At 38.5% G+C, this 14,630-nt stretch overlaps 1 protein-coding gene across 11 annotated transcripts; it reads right to left on the bottom strand.

Annotated features, from left to right (window-relative positions):
* Positions 1 to 412: 412 nt before the first annotated feature.
* LOC137273242 (salivary glue protein Sgs-3-like) lies at positions 413 to 14,346 on the bottom strand. 11 transcript variants are annotated; one of them, XM_067805763.1, is made up of 5 exons: positions 14,044 to 14,125; positions 13,198 to 13,277; positions 7,012 to 7,116; positions 6,523 to 6,628; positions 413 to 1,445 (listed from the first exon to the last, which is right to left on the bottom strand). In XM_067805763.1, the coding sequence occupies exons 3-5, from the start codon at positions 7,097 to 7,099 to the stop codon at positions 794 to 796; spliced, it is 846 nt and encodes a 281-aa protein (XP_067661864.1). In that variant the 5' UTR covers positions 7,100 to 7,116; positions 13,198 to 13,277; positions 14,044 to 14,125; the 3' UTR covers positions 413 to 793. The 11 variants fall into 11 exon arrangements, with proteins under 11 accessions (XP_067661864.1, XP_067661869.1, XP_067661863.1 ...); XM_067805768.1 differs by lacking the exon at positions 13,198 to 13,277 and adding an exon at positions 8,238 to 8,344 and having other exon boundaries at positions 7,012 to 7,110; positions 14,044 to 14,112; XM_067805762.1 differs by lacking the exon at positions 13,198 to 13,277 and adding an exon at positions 8,238 to 8,344 and having other exon boundaries at positions 14,044 to 14,091.
* Positions 14,347 to 14,630: the final 284 nt, after the last annotated feature.

The raw sequence follows: 14,630 nt of genomic DNA, 5'->3' as shown, positions 1-14,630 counted from the left end.
AATCCAGTCAGCAGCAAACACGACTGTTGTGTAATCAATGTTTTAACTTTCATTCCCCGATGACGATGAAGGGTTTCAGGCCCGCAAAAAGGACACGAAGGTAGGGAAGGGGAGGGGTGAGATGGGATGCATTAACCAACAACAACACATAAAACTAAATTCACAGTTAAACATGGATACAGGGCATACAAGGTAGGGGAGTGACACTACACATTGTGGGAATCGAACTCGAGTTTGGGTGTGCTGTAACCAGTCGGCTGCAACAGCATTTTGCACAGCAGTTGAGATACATGATACCACACGTACTCTTAACAAGAATGAACAAACTTATCCTTCATGTAACTCATAGAAGTCAGAGACAGTTTGCTGGTACAACAGCATCAGTTGTTGTCAGAGGTTCAAGGTACAAACATACAAGACAAATAGGAGCTTTAATTTGTAAGCAAAGAACACACTGAAGAACATGTTGATGCGTATAAAGCAAATTTCATCACGGCTATGAAGAGCGAAATGTCGATATTGAAAACTGACGACTAACGCCCTTATCATTCACGCAAACAAGGATGACGCTGGGTCATGTAACTTCAGATTGGAAAAAGAGAAAACAAGACACAAACCAATGAATGGGCGAGTCACAAATGAGCAAACGTAGCGTTATTGATAGATAGAAAAGATCTCTGTTCTATTTTCCACGAATGATTATTGTTCGCAGAATAGGATGCCTCATCCAAGCTCCCTTTGTGGTAGTTTTCTTATAATCTATCCCTCTCTTCAGTCGATTAACCAAGGCCCTCTATGGCGATCGATGCGGGGATGTTCCTTTCATGTGTCTAAATGGTGGTGGTAAAGCAGTCGTTGTCGTTACAGGAATATTTGTAGTACCTTCATGAACCAGTTTCCATCCTTCCGTTGTTGTTGTCGGTGCTTCATGAGTGGTAGTGGAAGTCTGTGGCACTTCCTCGGTAGTCGACATTGTCACGATAGTTACTGAACTAGATGAAGTCTTATTTGCTTCTGTTGTTTCCACTTCTTCCACACACCAGGAATCTGTCGCCTTCATACCGAAGGATTTGGGGTGACTTGCAGACGTTGGTCCTGCTGTTACAAGTTCTTCCGTTTTTTCGGGTTTTGTTGAAGTCGATGTTGATTGTCTACGTAGTGACCTCCTTCTTCGTTTTGTCGCTTGTTTTGTAGTTGGAGGGGTTATTGCAGTTGTTGTAGTAGTTGGAGGTTGTGTAGTTTGAAAATCATTCCTGAAAGCTTCTGTAGAGGTAGTTGTTTCTAAAGACCGTTTGCGTCTTCGAAGATCTCCAACAAAATTTGAGTCTGATGGTAATCTGGCTCTTGGAAGCTTGGTGACGCATCGGAAAGGACCATTCTTGAATGCCTGGGTCAGTATGGAACAGTTCTTAACAATCTCGGAACAGCTCTTGTCATTTATATGCCTGAAAATACATAACATTATTATCATCATTATCATTATTTACAGACTGAATAAATTATATGCATTAAAAATGATTCGGATGGTCCTAGCCCAGTCAGATCGGTAGGTCTGGCCCAGTCAGATTGGTTCGTTTGTCTAGGTCGGAATGGTTCGTCTGACCAAGTGAGAACGGTTCATCTGGCCAAATCAAGATGGTTCGTCTGGGCAAGTTAGATTGGTTCTTCTGGCCATGTCAGATTGGTTCGTCTGGCCAAATCAGATTGGTTCGTCTGATCATCAGTTCAGTGTCCCCTACACACGCAGTCCAGACAGTGAATGGGGCATCTATAATTAACCACTAGGCTATCCTACGACCCCTTATGCGGCAGTAAATATATTAGTTTGGATCAGGCAACCCAGTGATCAACAACATGAGCATCGATCTACACAGTTTGGATACGATGACATGTGTCAGTGAAGTCAGCGAGTCTGACCACCCGATCCCGTTAGTCACCTCTTAAGAGATGTATTGGTTACTGAAGATGTATTCTAACCCCGATCTTCACGAGTGTAACGCTTTAAGACTGAGGGTGATTTGACTATTGTTTAAGCATTGTTTTTGAGTTTTCGTGTGAGTGTGTGAATTCCTTATCCAGATTGGCTGAAGTAACGATTTATGTTGAATATGCTAACAAACGCTCTAATTCATATTCCCAAATTTTTCTAGCACTTTCTGTACATGGATCTAAACAAAGAACAAATGAGACGGTACACTGGCCCCCAAATGGGTAGATCAGTCGATGGGAATAACCTCTCACCTTCTAACAAACGTAAGGTGATTGTAAATATATACACATGATAATCAAGTCATGGGCCGGACAATCCAGAAACAAAATTTGTTGAAATTATTATTTAGTGCACCCTGGATTTATTGCCACCCGGGATCAGTGTACGAATAGCCACTAGCCCGCTAGACTGCTGCTAGTAAAATTCCAGCTGGGCCAGTAAATATCCATAGTCACTGGTCCGACTGGCTAACGAATTTTCATTTTTAACAATTTCAAAACAATTTTAAATCATGAAAGATTGTGACCTGAAAGAAATGTTCATCTAATTAGCATCTTAATATTAAGATCAAATCCGTGTCTACATTCACATTTCGGGCTCGTGAACTACTTTGTTGGTTCGTCATTGCTTGCAATCAAAGTTTGGGGGATATTTCCCTAAGTGCCCTGGATATAATGCAATATTTTCCATGACAAATCCTGGCATTATAACCAGAATATAGAGTAATATAAGCTGGTCTCTGGTCACGGGGGGACATGGGTTGATGTACTCTCTACATTTGTTTATGGTCCCTTCGAACTCCGGGAATATATCATAAACAAACATAGAGGGTACATCAACCCACTGGCCCCGGGGAACCAGGGAACAACGTATTTATTCCCGAACACCTCAATGTTAATTTTGAATTGTTTAAATCACGGCTGTAGAATACATAATAGGGAGTACCGAAGTTAGGCAACAGCCTAAACACTATCAACACAAAGTACCAAACGAGTTCCTACAGTTCGGCATTTCCATCCATAGAAAATGTTACTACTAACTCGTTTGAAAGCGGGATACATTGATTGGCTCAGCCAATCAGAAAAGACATTTATGTGCAAGGCAAGATAAATGTTAATGCTTACTGTCGCCTGCAAAAACCTGAAATCTTTCAGCTTTTAAGATGTAAACAAACGTTTAAGACATGTGTGTTTATTTCGAACACAACCCAAAAGCAACTCCATTTCCTCGAGGGACACTGAAAGAAGACGACGTGGCACAACGGTAAAGGAACGTTTTTCCTCGCATTTTCGTTATTTTACAAGCATATCAGGTTTTGCCATTTGGAAGACGAATCCAGAAATCTACAGATTTGTCTGTAATAACTTGACACCATCTACATTTATTGCAATGGCGCGTTAAGCGAGGACACCCTTCTGAGTGTCGAAAACAGATCGCGGAAAATGATCATTTCAACATAAAATATGTCATTCTTATCAGAAGACACGCCTTATTCAGCTGTCAATTCTTAGGTATTGTTATTCCAGATTTTCATTCACAGTTTAGCCTTTCATGCGTCGGTAATTCTTCAATTATCGTCGAAAGGTCAAACTGAACATTTTACATGAAGCTGCGTTAAAACTATCAGTTGCATTGAATGTTTACGTTGAACTGTAGTTGCATGGATTCTAGCGCATTAACTGTCAAAATCCTACTGTTGGTGGTACCCTTTTCCACAGACGTGTCAATGGAAACGGTAGTGGATCCCCTAACATGCTCTCTGAGGCCAGATGAAGAATTGTTCAACTTGTCGCATGAGTAGCAGAGGTCAAACCGAAACATCAGTCTCATCAGTCACATATCGATTCAGACAATGGCCTACGAATTTTCTCACGTGAATGTGAAATGAGACACTACAAACAACTGTGATTTCACGGAATTCCAATCCCTTGTTTTATAAGAGAATGATATTTACAAATGAATTTTAATTTTAAACTTTAAAAAACTGGTATTTATATATTTAATAGGTTGAGTCAGCATGACGTTAACTGAGAGTCACAGACTGCTCGTTTGACGAGGACGTGAAATTATTCACTATTCATCTGTCTCACAGTTACACCTGTTATGTGTTCTCTGCACTTGTTAAATGGATTTTCGCAACATAGAATGTGAGTGCTATAAAATTAAGGCCGTACAAGATCGCCGGGCTTTTTTGTTTTGAGATTTCCATGATTTCCAGATTTCCGTTTATCAGAGTATACTGTACGACAAAGCATGTGCTGCACGACGGAATATAAGGATATAAATAAGAGATTAGATGCATCAGATAACACTGATGAATATTTATATATCCCGTTGAATGAGTTGGTCTTAAAATTCTTGACTGGTTATTTTACTAAGTTGCCCAATAGGAAAGAACCCAGTCTGTCACTGTTTCTTCTTTGACTGTCACAGATTGTCACTCTTTGATCATGATGAGGTCGTAAAATGATTCATGATGCATCTGGTTCACTGGTTACGCCTGTTATGTGTTACGCTTATTTAACGTAGTTCTTTAACGCACATTGAGATTGCTACATCAGTTCCGTACCAGTCCGCCAAACGTTTTTAGCGGCAGATCCTCCTTTTAATATTACCACGATTTCCAAGTTTCCGTTTGTCAGAGCTCGCTGAACGACAGAGCAATATACAAGTGCACAGATTATTAAATCATACTAATAAATATTTATGTATCCAGTTAAATGAATTAGTCTCAAAATTCTGGTCTGGTTATTGCACTAAGTTGTGCAATAGGACAGAACCCAGTCAACAGAAAGCGGGACTGTTCTGTAATGTTTTGACTTGACCTGGTAAAGGGACCTAGGCATAATCTAGTGCTCTCTAAAAGGGAATGATGTCAGGAGGTGATAAACAGCCGGGGTCACTCCCATTATTTAGGGCCATTATGCCAGTGTTGACTTGTTAAAACTGTGTCCATAGTTTATAGTTTGTGCTTAACAGTCACATAAACTCACCTTATATTTAAGAGTTTTCCTGTGTGCCCAAATTTTATTTTCTTTGTCTGCCTAAAACAGTGCCATTTTAACATTATGCAGATTAAAAGTACACCACAATGACTGGAGTTTGTCTCGTAATGATGTTTAGTACCTTGGAACTATTGTTCATAAATATCTATCAACGAGTGTGTCATCATAAAGCGTTACCCGTGAAACTGGGACTTCATATTCCACAACATCTGAAATCCGGGGATTGCTTGACTTTTTACTCTTAGGATATTATTCAGAAATTGCAACATTCAAGGAACTGAAACAAAACATCCTTCTTCACAACAAATGCCTCTAAAATCACGTTTGATAACATGGCGGTTAAAGCTACAAACTGTGAACCCCCTTGACAGTCAATGTAATGGACGGTCTGTTTGCTAAATGTGAACAACTCCATACAAAATGTTCAGTTTGATTTTTCGGCGACAATTGAAGAATTACTGACGCATTAAAGCCTACACTGTGAATGGAGACGTAAACTAACTATATCTAAGAACTGACAGCTAAAAAGGGTGTGTCTGCAGAAGTGGATCATTTTCCGCGATCTTTTTTCGACACTCAGAAGGGTGTCCTCGCTTAACGCGCAATTGCCATAAATATAGAGGGTGTCAAGCTATTGCAGAAAGATCTGTAGATTTCTAGACCCGTATCCAAATGACAAGACCTGATACACATGCGAAATAATGAAAATGCGAGGGAAACATACCTTTACTCTTGTGTCTCATAGCCGTCTTTCACTGCTTATCGAGGAAATGGAGTTGTTTTAGGGGCAACTCCACATTTCTTATGGACAGAGCTTCCACACTGTGGAACGCACAGTATACTAAAAAACATATGCCGAAAGAGATGTAGGATCCAATAGTAATCGCTGGTGACGTGAAGAGCGAAGTCGACGCCGTCTAGACCAGAATGCAAATAGACAATAAACGCGATGACTGTTCAATCCTAAAATAATATAATGACATACGTCTTCCTTACAAATTGCAGTTACCGTTTTATTCTATGAAAAAGGTTATATTTTTCTAAAACGTAAGTGATGAATTATAAAACAATAAAAGTCAAACAACAAAACAACCCTGACAGCATTTTTAACAAGCTGTTATCACTGTGCTGAATCAGTATTTTCTCGCGATATATATATATATATGGTGTTCCCTTATTTATAATATACACACACGAGCGCGAGATGTGAGATCACTATCACAGCTTATAACTCTCTTTGTCTTCATCATTGATGAACAGTTGTGGGTTGGAGACTCATTAGAATTTTCTATCGAAAATCCAATGATAGCTTGACGTGGCCACCTACAATAATATTACCATTCATCAGTGATGTTTGTATTACGTCATCAAATATTGCATCACGTCATAAAAGAATCTTTACACACCCTCTTCGTTTACAGTCAGGTGTGCCTGTTGCACGTTTGAAATTGAAACTTCACTCCAAATGCTCGTTAACTATCTGGCTGTTCTACCAGCAAGTACGGGTAAGCGCTTGCCATCACGCACCTGCAGACATGTACCCTGGATGAAGAACACACAACTACAAGTCCACATTTGTTGGCTGGATGGACGCCCTCACTCAGCTTTGTGGCTGGTATCTGGTACGTCCGCCCTGTGGAAGAACATCCTACATTAAAATGGACCTACGTTTAGTTTTGGTTGGTTGTTGTGAAACGCCGCATTTAACAGTATTCAATCTATATGGCGGCGGTCTGTAAATAATCAAGTCTGGACCAGACAATCCAGTGATCAACAGAATGCGCATCGATCTGCACAATTGGGAACCGGTGGCATGTGTCAACCAGGTCAGCGAGCCTGACCACCCAATCCCGTTAGTCGCCTCTTGCAACAAGCATAATCGCCTTTTATGGCAAGCATGGGTTGCTGAAGGCCTATTCTACCCCGTTCCTTCACGAGAACCAATCTTGACCGGTTGAAGTACACTGTCATCACACAGTTTCTACATTTGATCGTTGGAAACACCATCTTACTTACCACGAGTAGCAATCTTGAACGGTTGAAGTACACAATCATGACAGTTCGCCAGAGTAACGAAGGCGAGAAAGAGTAGAAGTGCCTGCATAGCGGGGGTGTCTGAAACTGACACATAAAGTGATGTACCATAGATCATCAGCACCAGTAGCCTCATCAGTCAGACAACATGTGCGTGCGTTAATTGATCAACATGGAAGCTTACATCATAAATTACATGAATATGTCAATTCCTGAGCTTTACGCTGGTTTTAAGCATTGACCAATACCTGAACAGATCGTCCACGTTAAAGATTTGTCATCGTTGTTGATGCCTAAAAAGCATACTTTTTCGTTATCACGAAGACTGATAATATGATCTGATGTTACGTGTAAAATGGTTATAATCATTACAATACATGCTGTCAATGCGTTCAGGTGCGTCGATTGGGGATTAGATCATGATTAGGACGAACATCACGTTGAGAAAGGTGGAGGCGTAGCTGAGTTCAAACTTCTTTAGTTGCTTACTCAAGACGGAACATTCAAGTATACATGAATGAGGGGGGCGGAGTTCCACCTCAACCCCAGGGAGGCTCCTACGGGTAGAATAATCCTGCGGTTGTCCCTACACAGACAGTCGGAATACCGGAATCGTATTTGACAATATAGATGTGAGCATATGTGAAATGTTTTTGACAGGAATGGACGGGCAAAGACTCAAAAATGGACTAATAGAGAAACAATAGCAGTCCCATGACAATTGGGATGACAGACACAACCAAGGGGGATGACCAATAAAGGCCACAAATGTCATATGCAGTAATTTTTGGAATTGACGATGAGGAAAATGGTGATTGACAAGACAATGTACACTGCGTTAGTGATAAAGATTAAGAATGGAGATTAAATAATAACAAATTGGTCTCATATGGCTTGGTTACATAGTTTGTTTTGTTTTGTTTGTTTTTTTGTTTTTAGAAATATTTGAACGATGGCTGTCCAGAAGTGGATACAAAAACAGTGCTATTCAAAAACATGTACTGTTTCCGAAAGAACAAATTAACTTAGCTTATTAATTGACTAATTATCCGTTAATGCAAGTAATACTTCCGAGGCGTTGGGGAAAAAAAGCGTTCTGTCGTGACGCCAACGGTCCGGGTTCGATTCCCTATATGTGTGAAGCCCATTGCTGGTGTCTCCGTGATCTTGCTGGAATAGTGCAAAAAGTGGCGTAAAAGTATACTCACTCACTCACATAATGCTTCAGGCTTGGTAATGTTTTGTGCTGACATGCAAAGAAGACATACATTGTCGACGATACTGGTAGGGGGTGATGGCAGGCTCTAGTTACCTTCTGAAGATAAATCATAACATCATTTTACATATTTCCTGTGCTATTTTCAGCGGTTATTCATTTTGACTGGAAACGGGTCTATAGGCAGATAAAGTTAGAGTTAAATCTTCTTTCCAATGGGAGATGCACAGGGAAGTATTTTATCTGTCAACCTGTATCAAAATCAACATTTTGGCGAAGTTTAAAACAACATCGATGACTCCCTCTTCGTAAATTATTTTAACACACGTAGTGGAACCCACACAAATTGCACTGAAAGACAACTGCAGTTTTGTCTACATACACAAATGGTCGCTGGAAAACAGTTTCAAAATTTCCAAGGTTAAAATACTTTGTCCCCTTCCTCCTTTTCATAACGAACGTAAAGTACATATACAATCACCTGTCACGGATGCAAATTTGATTTGATAATACACGTTTCTCAAAATTCAACTTAACAAAATACCATCATGGCTATCGATAGAGCAAAATGAACATCATTATTTAGAATTTACAATAAAAACTGAAGAAAGCTTTTAAAAATACCTTATTGCACTGAAAAGCAGTTTTAGAAATTAAACTTTAAGATAGTTATCCACAGATGGATCGAAGGATCTAAACGTAGAAATTTAGCGTGACAGAATACCTATGAGGAATGGCTTAAACTTAGATAGGTAACATACATAGTACGTAGATAACAAAAATCGCCCCACCAGTCTGCCTAGACGTGGTTTAATCAAAGCATTCAAAACTTTCTTATTCTCACTTACAGTGTGATTCCATTGTTTCAGCCGAGCACTTGACTTGCCTTTGCGTGGACACCTTGTGTCGACCATTATTTGATTGTGATTCACAACTGCTTTGCAAAGATGATGTTTTAATTAGTATAGAAAGAGTTTTGTTACTTTAATATAATTATGTATTCGCTGAGTTAATTACATATTTGGCTTAAAATGTGGCTTTGTATTACCAATTACCAAGTCGTTGTCTATTAAAATACTTGCCAGATTTTATACACTCTCTCTGAAGTCCAAGTATCTTTACTACTTACTTACTTTCCAACTTTTTCAAATGTTGAATCATACAGTCATTTCAGGGTGTTGGAATGGAGTGTTGGAAATGTTTATGTTATTTTCACATCGATAGCTAACGGTGCTGTTTCCAGCAAATGAAGATAGACTATTCAAGGACGTTGTTACCATTATACTAAAAAAGGCCCTGGCGTTCACACGAATGTTTCTAAAAAGGTTAGGCAAGCCCTCAGTACTCTCTATATATAAAGCTTTGCAACGAAACACTTTGCTTACGCCGCGCCTGACAAATGTGAAATAGTGAATCGTGCGTTTTTATTTCAAATAGCCGAATATATCTAGTAATAGTTACCGCCATTACTAGTCCAGTCTTGCTTGCTCAGCTGAGACCTAATTATTTGATCTAAAACTGTGTAAAAGATTATTTCGAAATGTTAACAGCATCTGAACATGTGAGAAACTGAATGTTGCAGAAAATTGACAATCATCACTTTATGCTCAATCTTCAGCTGAGGAACGCAAATATGCAAAGCAATCATATGTTATGTGTCTTCCCGTTTGTTTAACACACACAACCTAAAAGCTATATTGCATGAACTTACTATACATTACGCATTGTTCGAAGATTCACATACCTTGTAAAAATGTTGAAGTGTGGATATCTGATCCTCTATTTGAATAAACATTCAAAGGTTATTGACCATTGACGCTGAGATACAACAGTACATGTAACCACTATATGTATTGGTCGTCTGTAACGTCCTAAATACATACGGGGTTGTCCACAAGGGTGGGACATATTGTCTTGTCCCGACAAAGATAATACGTGGTTGTTTTGGAAAACCAACATCAGGAAAAAAAACTTGAAAACATATGAACGCTATGAACGAATAGTTACTTCCAAGAAAGATGCATCTATTTCACAGTATTATGAATGATCAAGCAAACAATGAAATGATGTTTTTGCTTATAGCCACTTATTTCGGGTATGTCACACATTGGTGTGGGATGGCAATCCGATGCCGTGCCCATATTGGACATTCACAATAAAAAAATGTGACAAAACTCTTTCCACAAGAAGAGTTGTTTGATATTTAGAGTATATCACAAGAATAAAAATGTTGATGACACCAGGTGTCGACGGAAAGATGAGCGTATCATATGCTGACCCCAGTAATAATCAGGGAATCGCAATATCAAGCTGACTGGGCAAGCTGTTCACATCCGTATTGAGTAAGATACTACAGGTTGCTCTGAAGCGAAAGTGGAGTTTAGCAAGGGTTCCTGAACTACTGACAATATGTGCATTATAAAATCGGTAGTTGATATTGATTTTAGCCAAAACAAGAAACTGTATTGTTGTTTCGTTGATTTTGGGAAACGTGTTGATACAATGTGGCGCTCCGGATTGTGGAGCAAGATGATTAAATGTGATATTTCAAGTAAATGTTTCCTCGTCATACGTTTTGTACGTGTTAAGTCAATTTTTTCATACAATGGTAATACAAGTGGTTATTTATATTGTTGTTCTGGTGTTAGACAAGGAGAAAATTTCTCCCCGTTTCTCTTTATATTGTACCTACATGATCTGGAAGAGTATTATTTAACCAATAATTTTGATGGCCTTGAACATTAATTTTGAATAGTAACATTCCCCATGATCTCGGTATCGACTTAAAACCTATCTTGCTGCTCTATTCAGATGACATAGTTCTATTCGCGGAAAATCCTACTGATCCAATCAAATCTTTATTTCTATTTGATGAGTATTGTAAAGGATCTAAATAAACTGTAAATGTTTCTAAAACAAAGATATTTGTTTTGGGGAAGAAGCCTAATAAAATTCACCATGTGTTCAAGTTAACACAGCAAAATATTGAATTTACTCGCACTGGTAGATTCTGTAAAGCTCAAAATAGAATTGTCAAGCAAGCCTCTAGAGCAATGTATGCGATTTTTAAAGAAAATTACATTTGTTATATATTCCCATGGACGGTAAAACTCCTCGATAACCTTGTGCTGCCCTTTTTGTTATACGCCTCAGAAATCTGGGGCTTCGAGAAGTGTACTATCTCAGAAAGGGTTAATTTATTTATTTTTCTTAATATGTATCAAAAGTTAACCATTTAACACCATATTATAATATATATGGTGAACTTAGAAGATATCCAACGGTTACACTCATAAATGTTAGAATAACTTCATATTGGCGCAAACTAATTTACACCTGTATAAATAAACTTTGGCTGAAAGGTAACCTTATCCATCAATCACTCTATTTCGTGAAAAGGCCTTGTATATGTTTCTACCATATATAAGATTCGCGTTATCTGAGCGTATCTTTATCATAATTTGCACAATTGGTAGCAGCTAAGAAAAATTCAAAGAAGTGTATTGATGAAATAATGGTGACTGATGTAAACATGTACAACATTATTACATAATGTACAAAGTCTTTACTGCCTGGTAATTCATCCTGTCTACCAGCATTTTTAAATGAAGCAAGTGTACCTGTTCTTAGAAGCGTAACTCTACGCCTTGCTTCCTTTGATTTGATAAAAGTTAGAATATGGTTCAATCCTGAAAATCTGTTTAACTGATGAAGAAACATCTAAAGGCGATAATTTACGTAAATCTTCAAAAATTGATTGTTGATGGCAACACTTTACCGTAAGATTAAATTCTTGTAAAAATATTCCCTATCCCCCTCTCCTTGTGCCTCCTATACATAACCGAAGCATGCTGGTCATAATACACCCATTTCTTAATACCAGCTCTGTCAATATGACACAGCATAATATAGCATTGCTTTGGGTACAGTTTAGGAGGTAAATTCAAAAGTTTGAACCAGTATAATTACTCTCAATAAGAAGTCAACACAAACATAATTTCTCCTACATTCTGCTAAAGCAGTAACATTTGCACTCTTTTATCTATCACCTAAAACATATTTACAAAATCTTATATGAAATTGCTCAATGACATCCCATTTATGGAAACCCCATATTTTACAAGTATATGAAATAATAGCTTTAATGTGTACACCAAATATTTCAATTAACACAATAGGTGATACATTTTTCAATGTAGTAGCAAAATACTTAACCATAGATGATAAGGCTTTGTTAGCCTTATTTACAAGACTTTGGATAGATCTAGACCACGATATTTTAACTTACAGTCATCAACATACCATGCTTCACACTTGCTTAATCTTAAGAGAAGTAACCTTAAGTCTGCATTATATAACCAGTTTTATCAATACTAGAGTAGATGTAAATCAAAATCTTCGGCAGACCATTATTATAATATGTTTAACTTATCTCCATGTCATTACATCTTCAATTCAATGTACGTATTTGGCTTGTAAGAATTCACTCCCAATATAAACAGGTAGACCGTATAATATTATTACAGAAGAAAGATCAAATACAGTTTGTAAGAACATAATAGGGGATGAATTTCACTTCATGTTATATTGTTATAACGTAAGAAATCCATTTCTACCAAAGTAGTATTGTAATTATCCAGCATTAGTTTATATCCCATTAAGTACGCATAAAGCACCACTATTGAAAATAAGCAACTATGTGAAAACCGGTCTGTGTATGTTTCGATAAGCAAAGCTTTGTATTTTTTCTGTATGTCACTAATGGGATATTCATGAGAATAAACCATTCATCTATTCCTATGCATGCCCCACCGGTGGCACCTGTCGTAGACACATGCACAGGCTTGTCAAGTGTTCACCTGAAGAAAACCAGGAACCTCTCTTACAAGTGAAAGTCGTAACTGCATCCACTTTCATTTTGTCAAATTTTAAAATGTCCTCCACATCTTTACCATAAATGTTGACTGAGGCGTTGAATGGTTCAGCTTGATTGCACAGCTTCTGAATAAAACCTTCTGACGTTCTTTGATATCTTGAAGAAAAGAGCATACTCAATTGTAGCTAAAAAGCTGTGGGATGTTAACGCCAAAAGCCTGACGCCGTTGGAATTTTGTTGCTCGATATGAAAGGAAAGTCGACAATTGGAACACAAGAATGGTCATGTATACCCATTGTTGCTATCTCTTACTAACGTGTATGTCTTACTGGTAGATGAATCTGCTTCCACGGATGATCGAGTTTGCTGATTGCTGTCTGCCGTTGATGTTTGAAGCTACATACATTTCATACAAGTGGGAGTGGGCTGTTTGACTTGTCCGGGCGTAGATAGCTTTTAGAACACTCATCAAGTGAGATGCCCACTCAGACACACTATACTGACTCCGAAACGTCTTTATCATATTATCTTAATGCTGAGGCAAGATAACAACAAATGCCATCTTTCCACTTCTTTTGGTATAATGTTGCCAGATAATCTAACTACCTGCCTCCGCCACCTCCGGGCAGATGCTCAGCACTCTTGATCACGGTCAATTGCAGTGGAGAGTGAAGCTTGCAAGTATGTAGCCGAAAAGATGTTTTGGTTTCAAAAATAATACATTCCGTGATGAAGCCACGGACAGCATTACCATCCAAGTCCTACACGATTTACGTCACGTTGATGCCGGAGCTTCATGTAACACAGATGCTGTGTAACCACTAAATCTAGCGTTCATTGCAATCCATTGAATAACAAACTAATTTAGTAATAATAGTAGTTATTAACATGTTATATATAATGCAGAACATGATATACTCACAGAGTGCTGTTTGGGCGCTCTTCATAACACAAGGTGAAGTTTACATATGATACTCATATCGTGATATTTGGATTCTTGAAAATCATAAAGTTGCATCGTAAACTGCAGCTGGATGAAGTGAACGTGTCATGTTACAGCATGGTGATAGTGATGATTCGATAAACGGATACAACAACCAATAAGAATCCTCTTGGGGTCCTCCTTGTCCCCTATTGGTTGGCAAAGCATTTGCATAAAGTTTGAGATGGGAGATGCACCATCCGTGGTGAGTCTTCCTTTGACAACCACGTGGGTGCAATGTGTGAAGCCCACATCTGTCGGCCCAGGGGGTAGCATTGATGGAATGTTGCCAAAAGTGCCGTAAAACAACACCCACTCACTTCGTTCGACGTACCACACATTTACAGTAAATACATCTTACATTTCGTCAGATAAAGTCTTTGTCTTTTGGCAAGGAGAATTACAGCATTTGTAATGTCACAATCCATGGCATTTTACCCTGTGAAGAATTGCCACTGTGAGTTGAAGATCTTTTGTTCAAACACCTTAAGACCACCAGAAATGCCATTACGGTGAGGCGTTTATGT

This window comes from Haliotis asinina, chromosome 2 (genome assembly GCF_037392515.1).
Source record: "Haliotis asinina isolate JCU_RB_2024 chromosome 2, JCU_Hal_asi_v2, whole genome shotgun sequence".
Lineage (NCBI taxonomy): Eukaryota > Metazoa > Mollusca > Gastropoda > Lepetellida > Haliotidae > Haliotis > Haliotis asinina.
Note: the sequence above shows the minus strand (reverse complement) of the source record. Positions and strands in the feature narration are given on the sequence as shown.

What these genes read in the sequence shown, in the direction of transcription:
- LOC137273242 (XM_067805758.1), bottom strand. Translation starts at nt 8,299, where the DNA reads ATGTATGTCTTCTTTGCATGTCAGCACAAAACATTACCAAGCCTGAAG. An exon ending in AAGCCTGAAGCATTATGTGA is followed by an intron (nt 7,117 to 8,241) that starts GTGAGTGAGTAT and finishes TTTATGTGTCAG; the next exon opens with TTTCAGACACCCCCGCTATG. An exon ending in GTTCAAGATTGCTACTCGTG is followed by an intron (nt 6,629 to 7,011) that starts GTAAGTAAGATG and finishes GTTCTTCCACAG; the next exon opens with GGCGGACGTACCAGATACCA.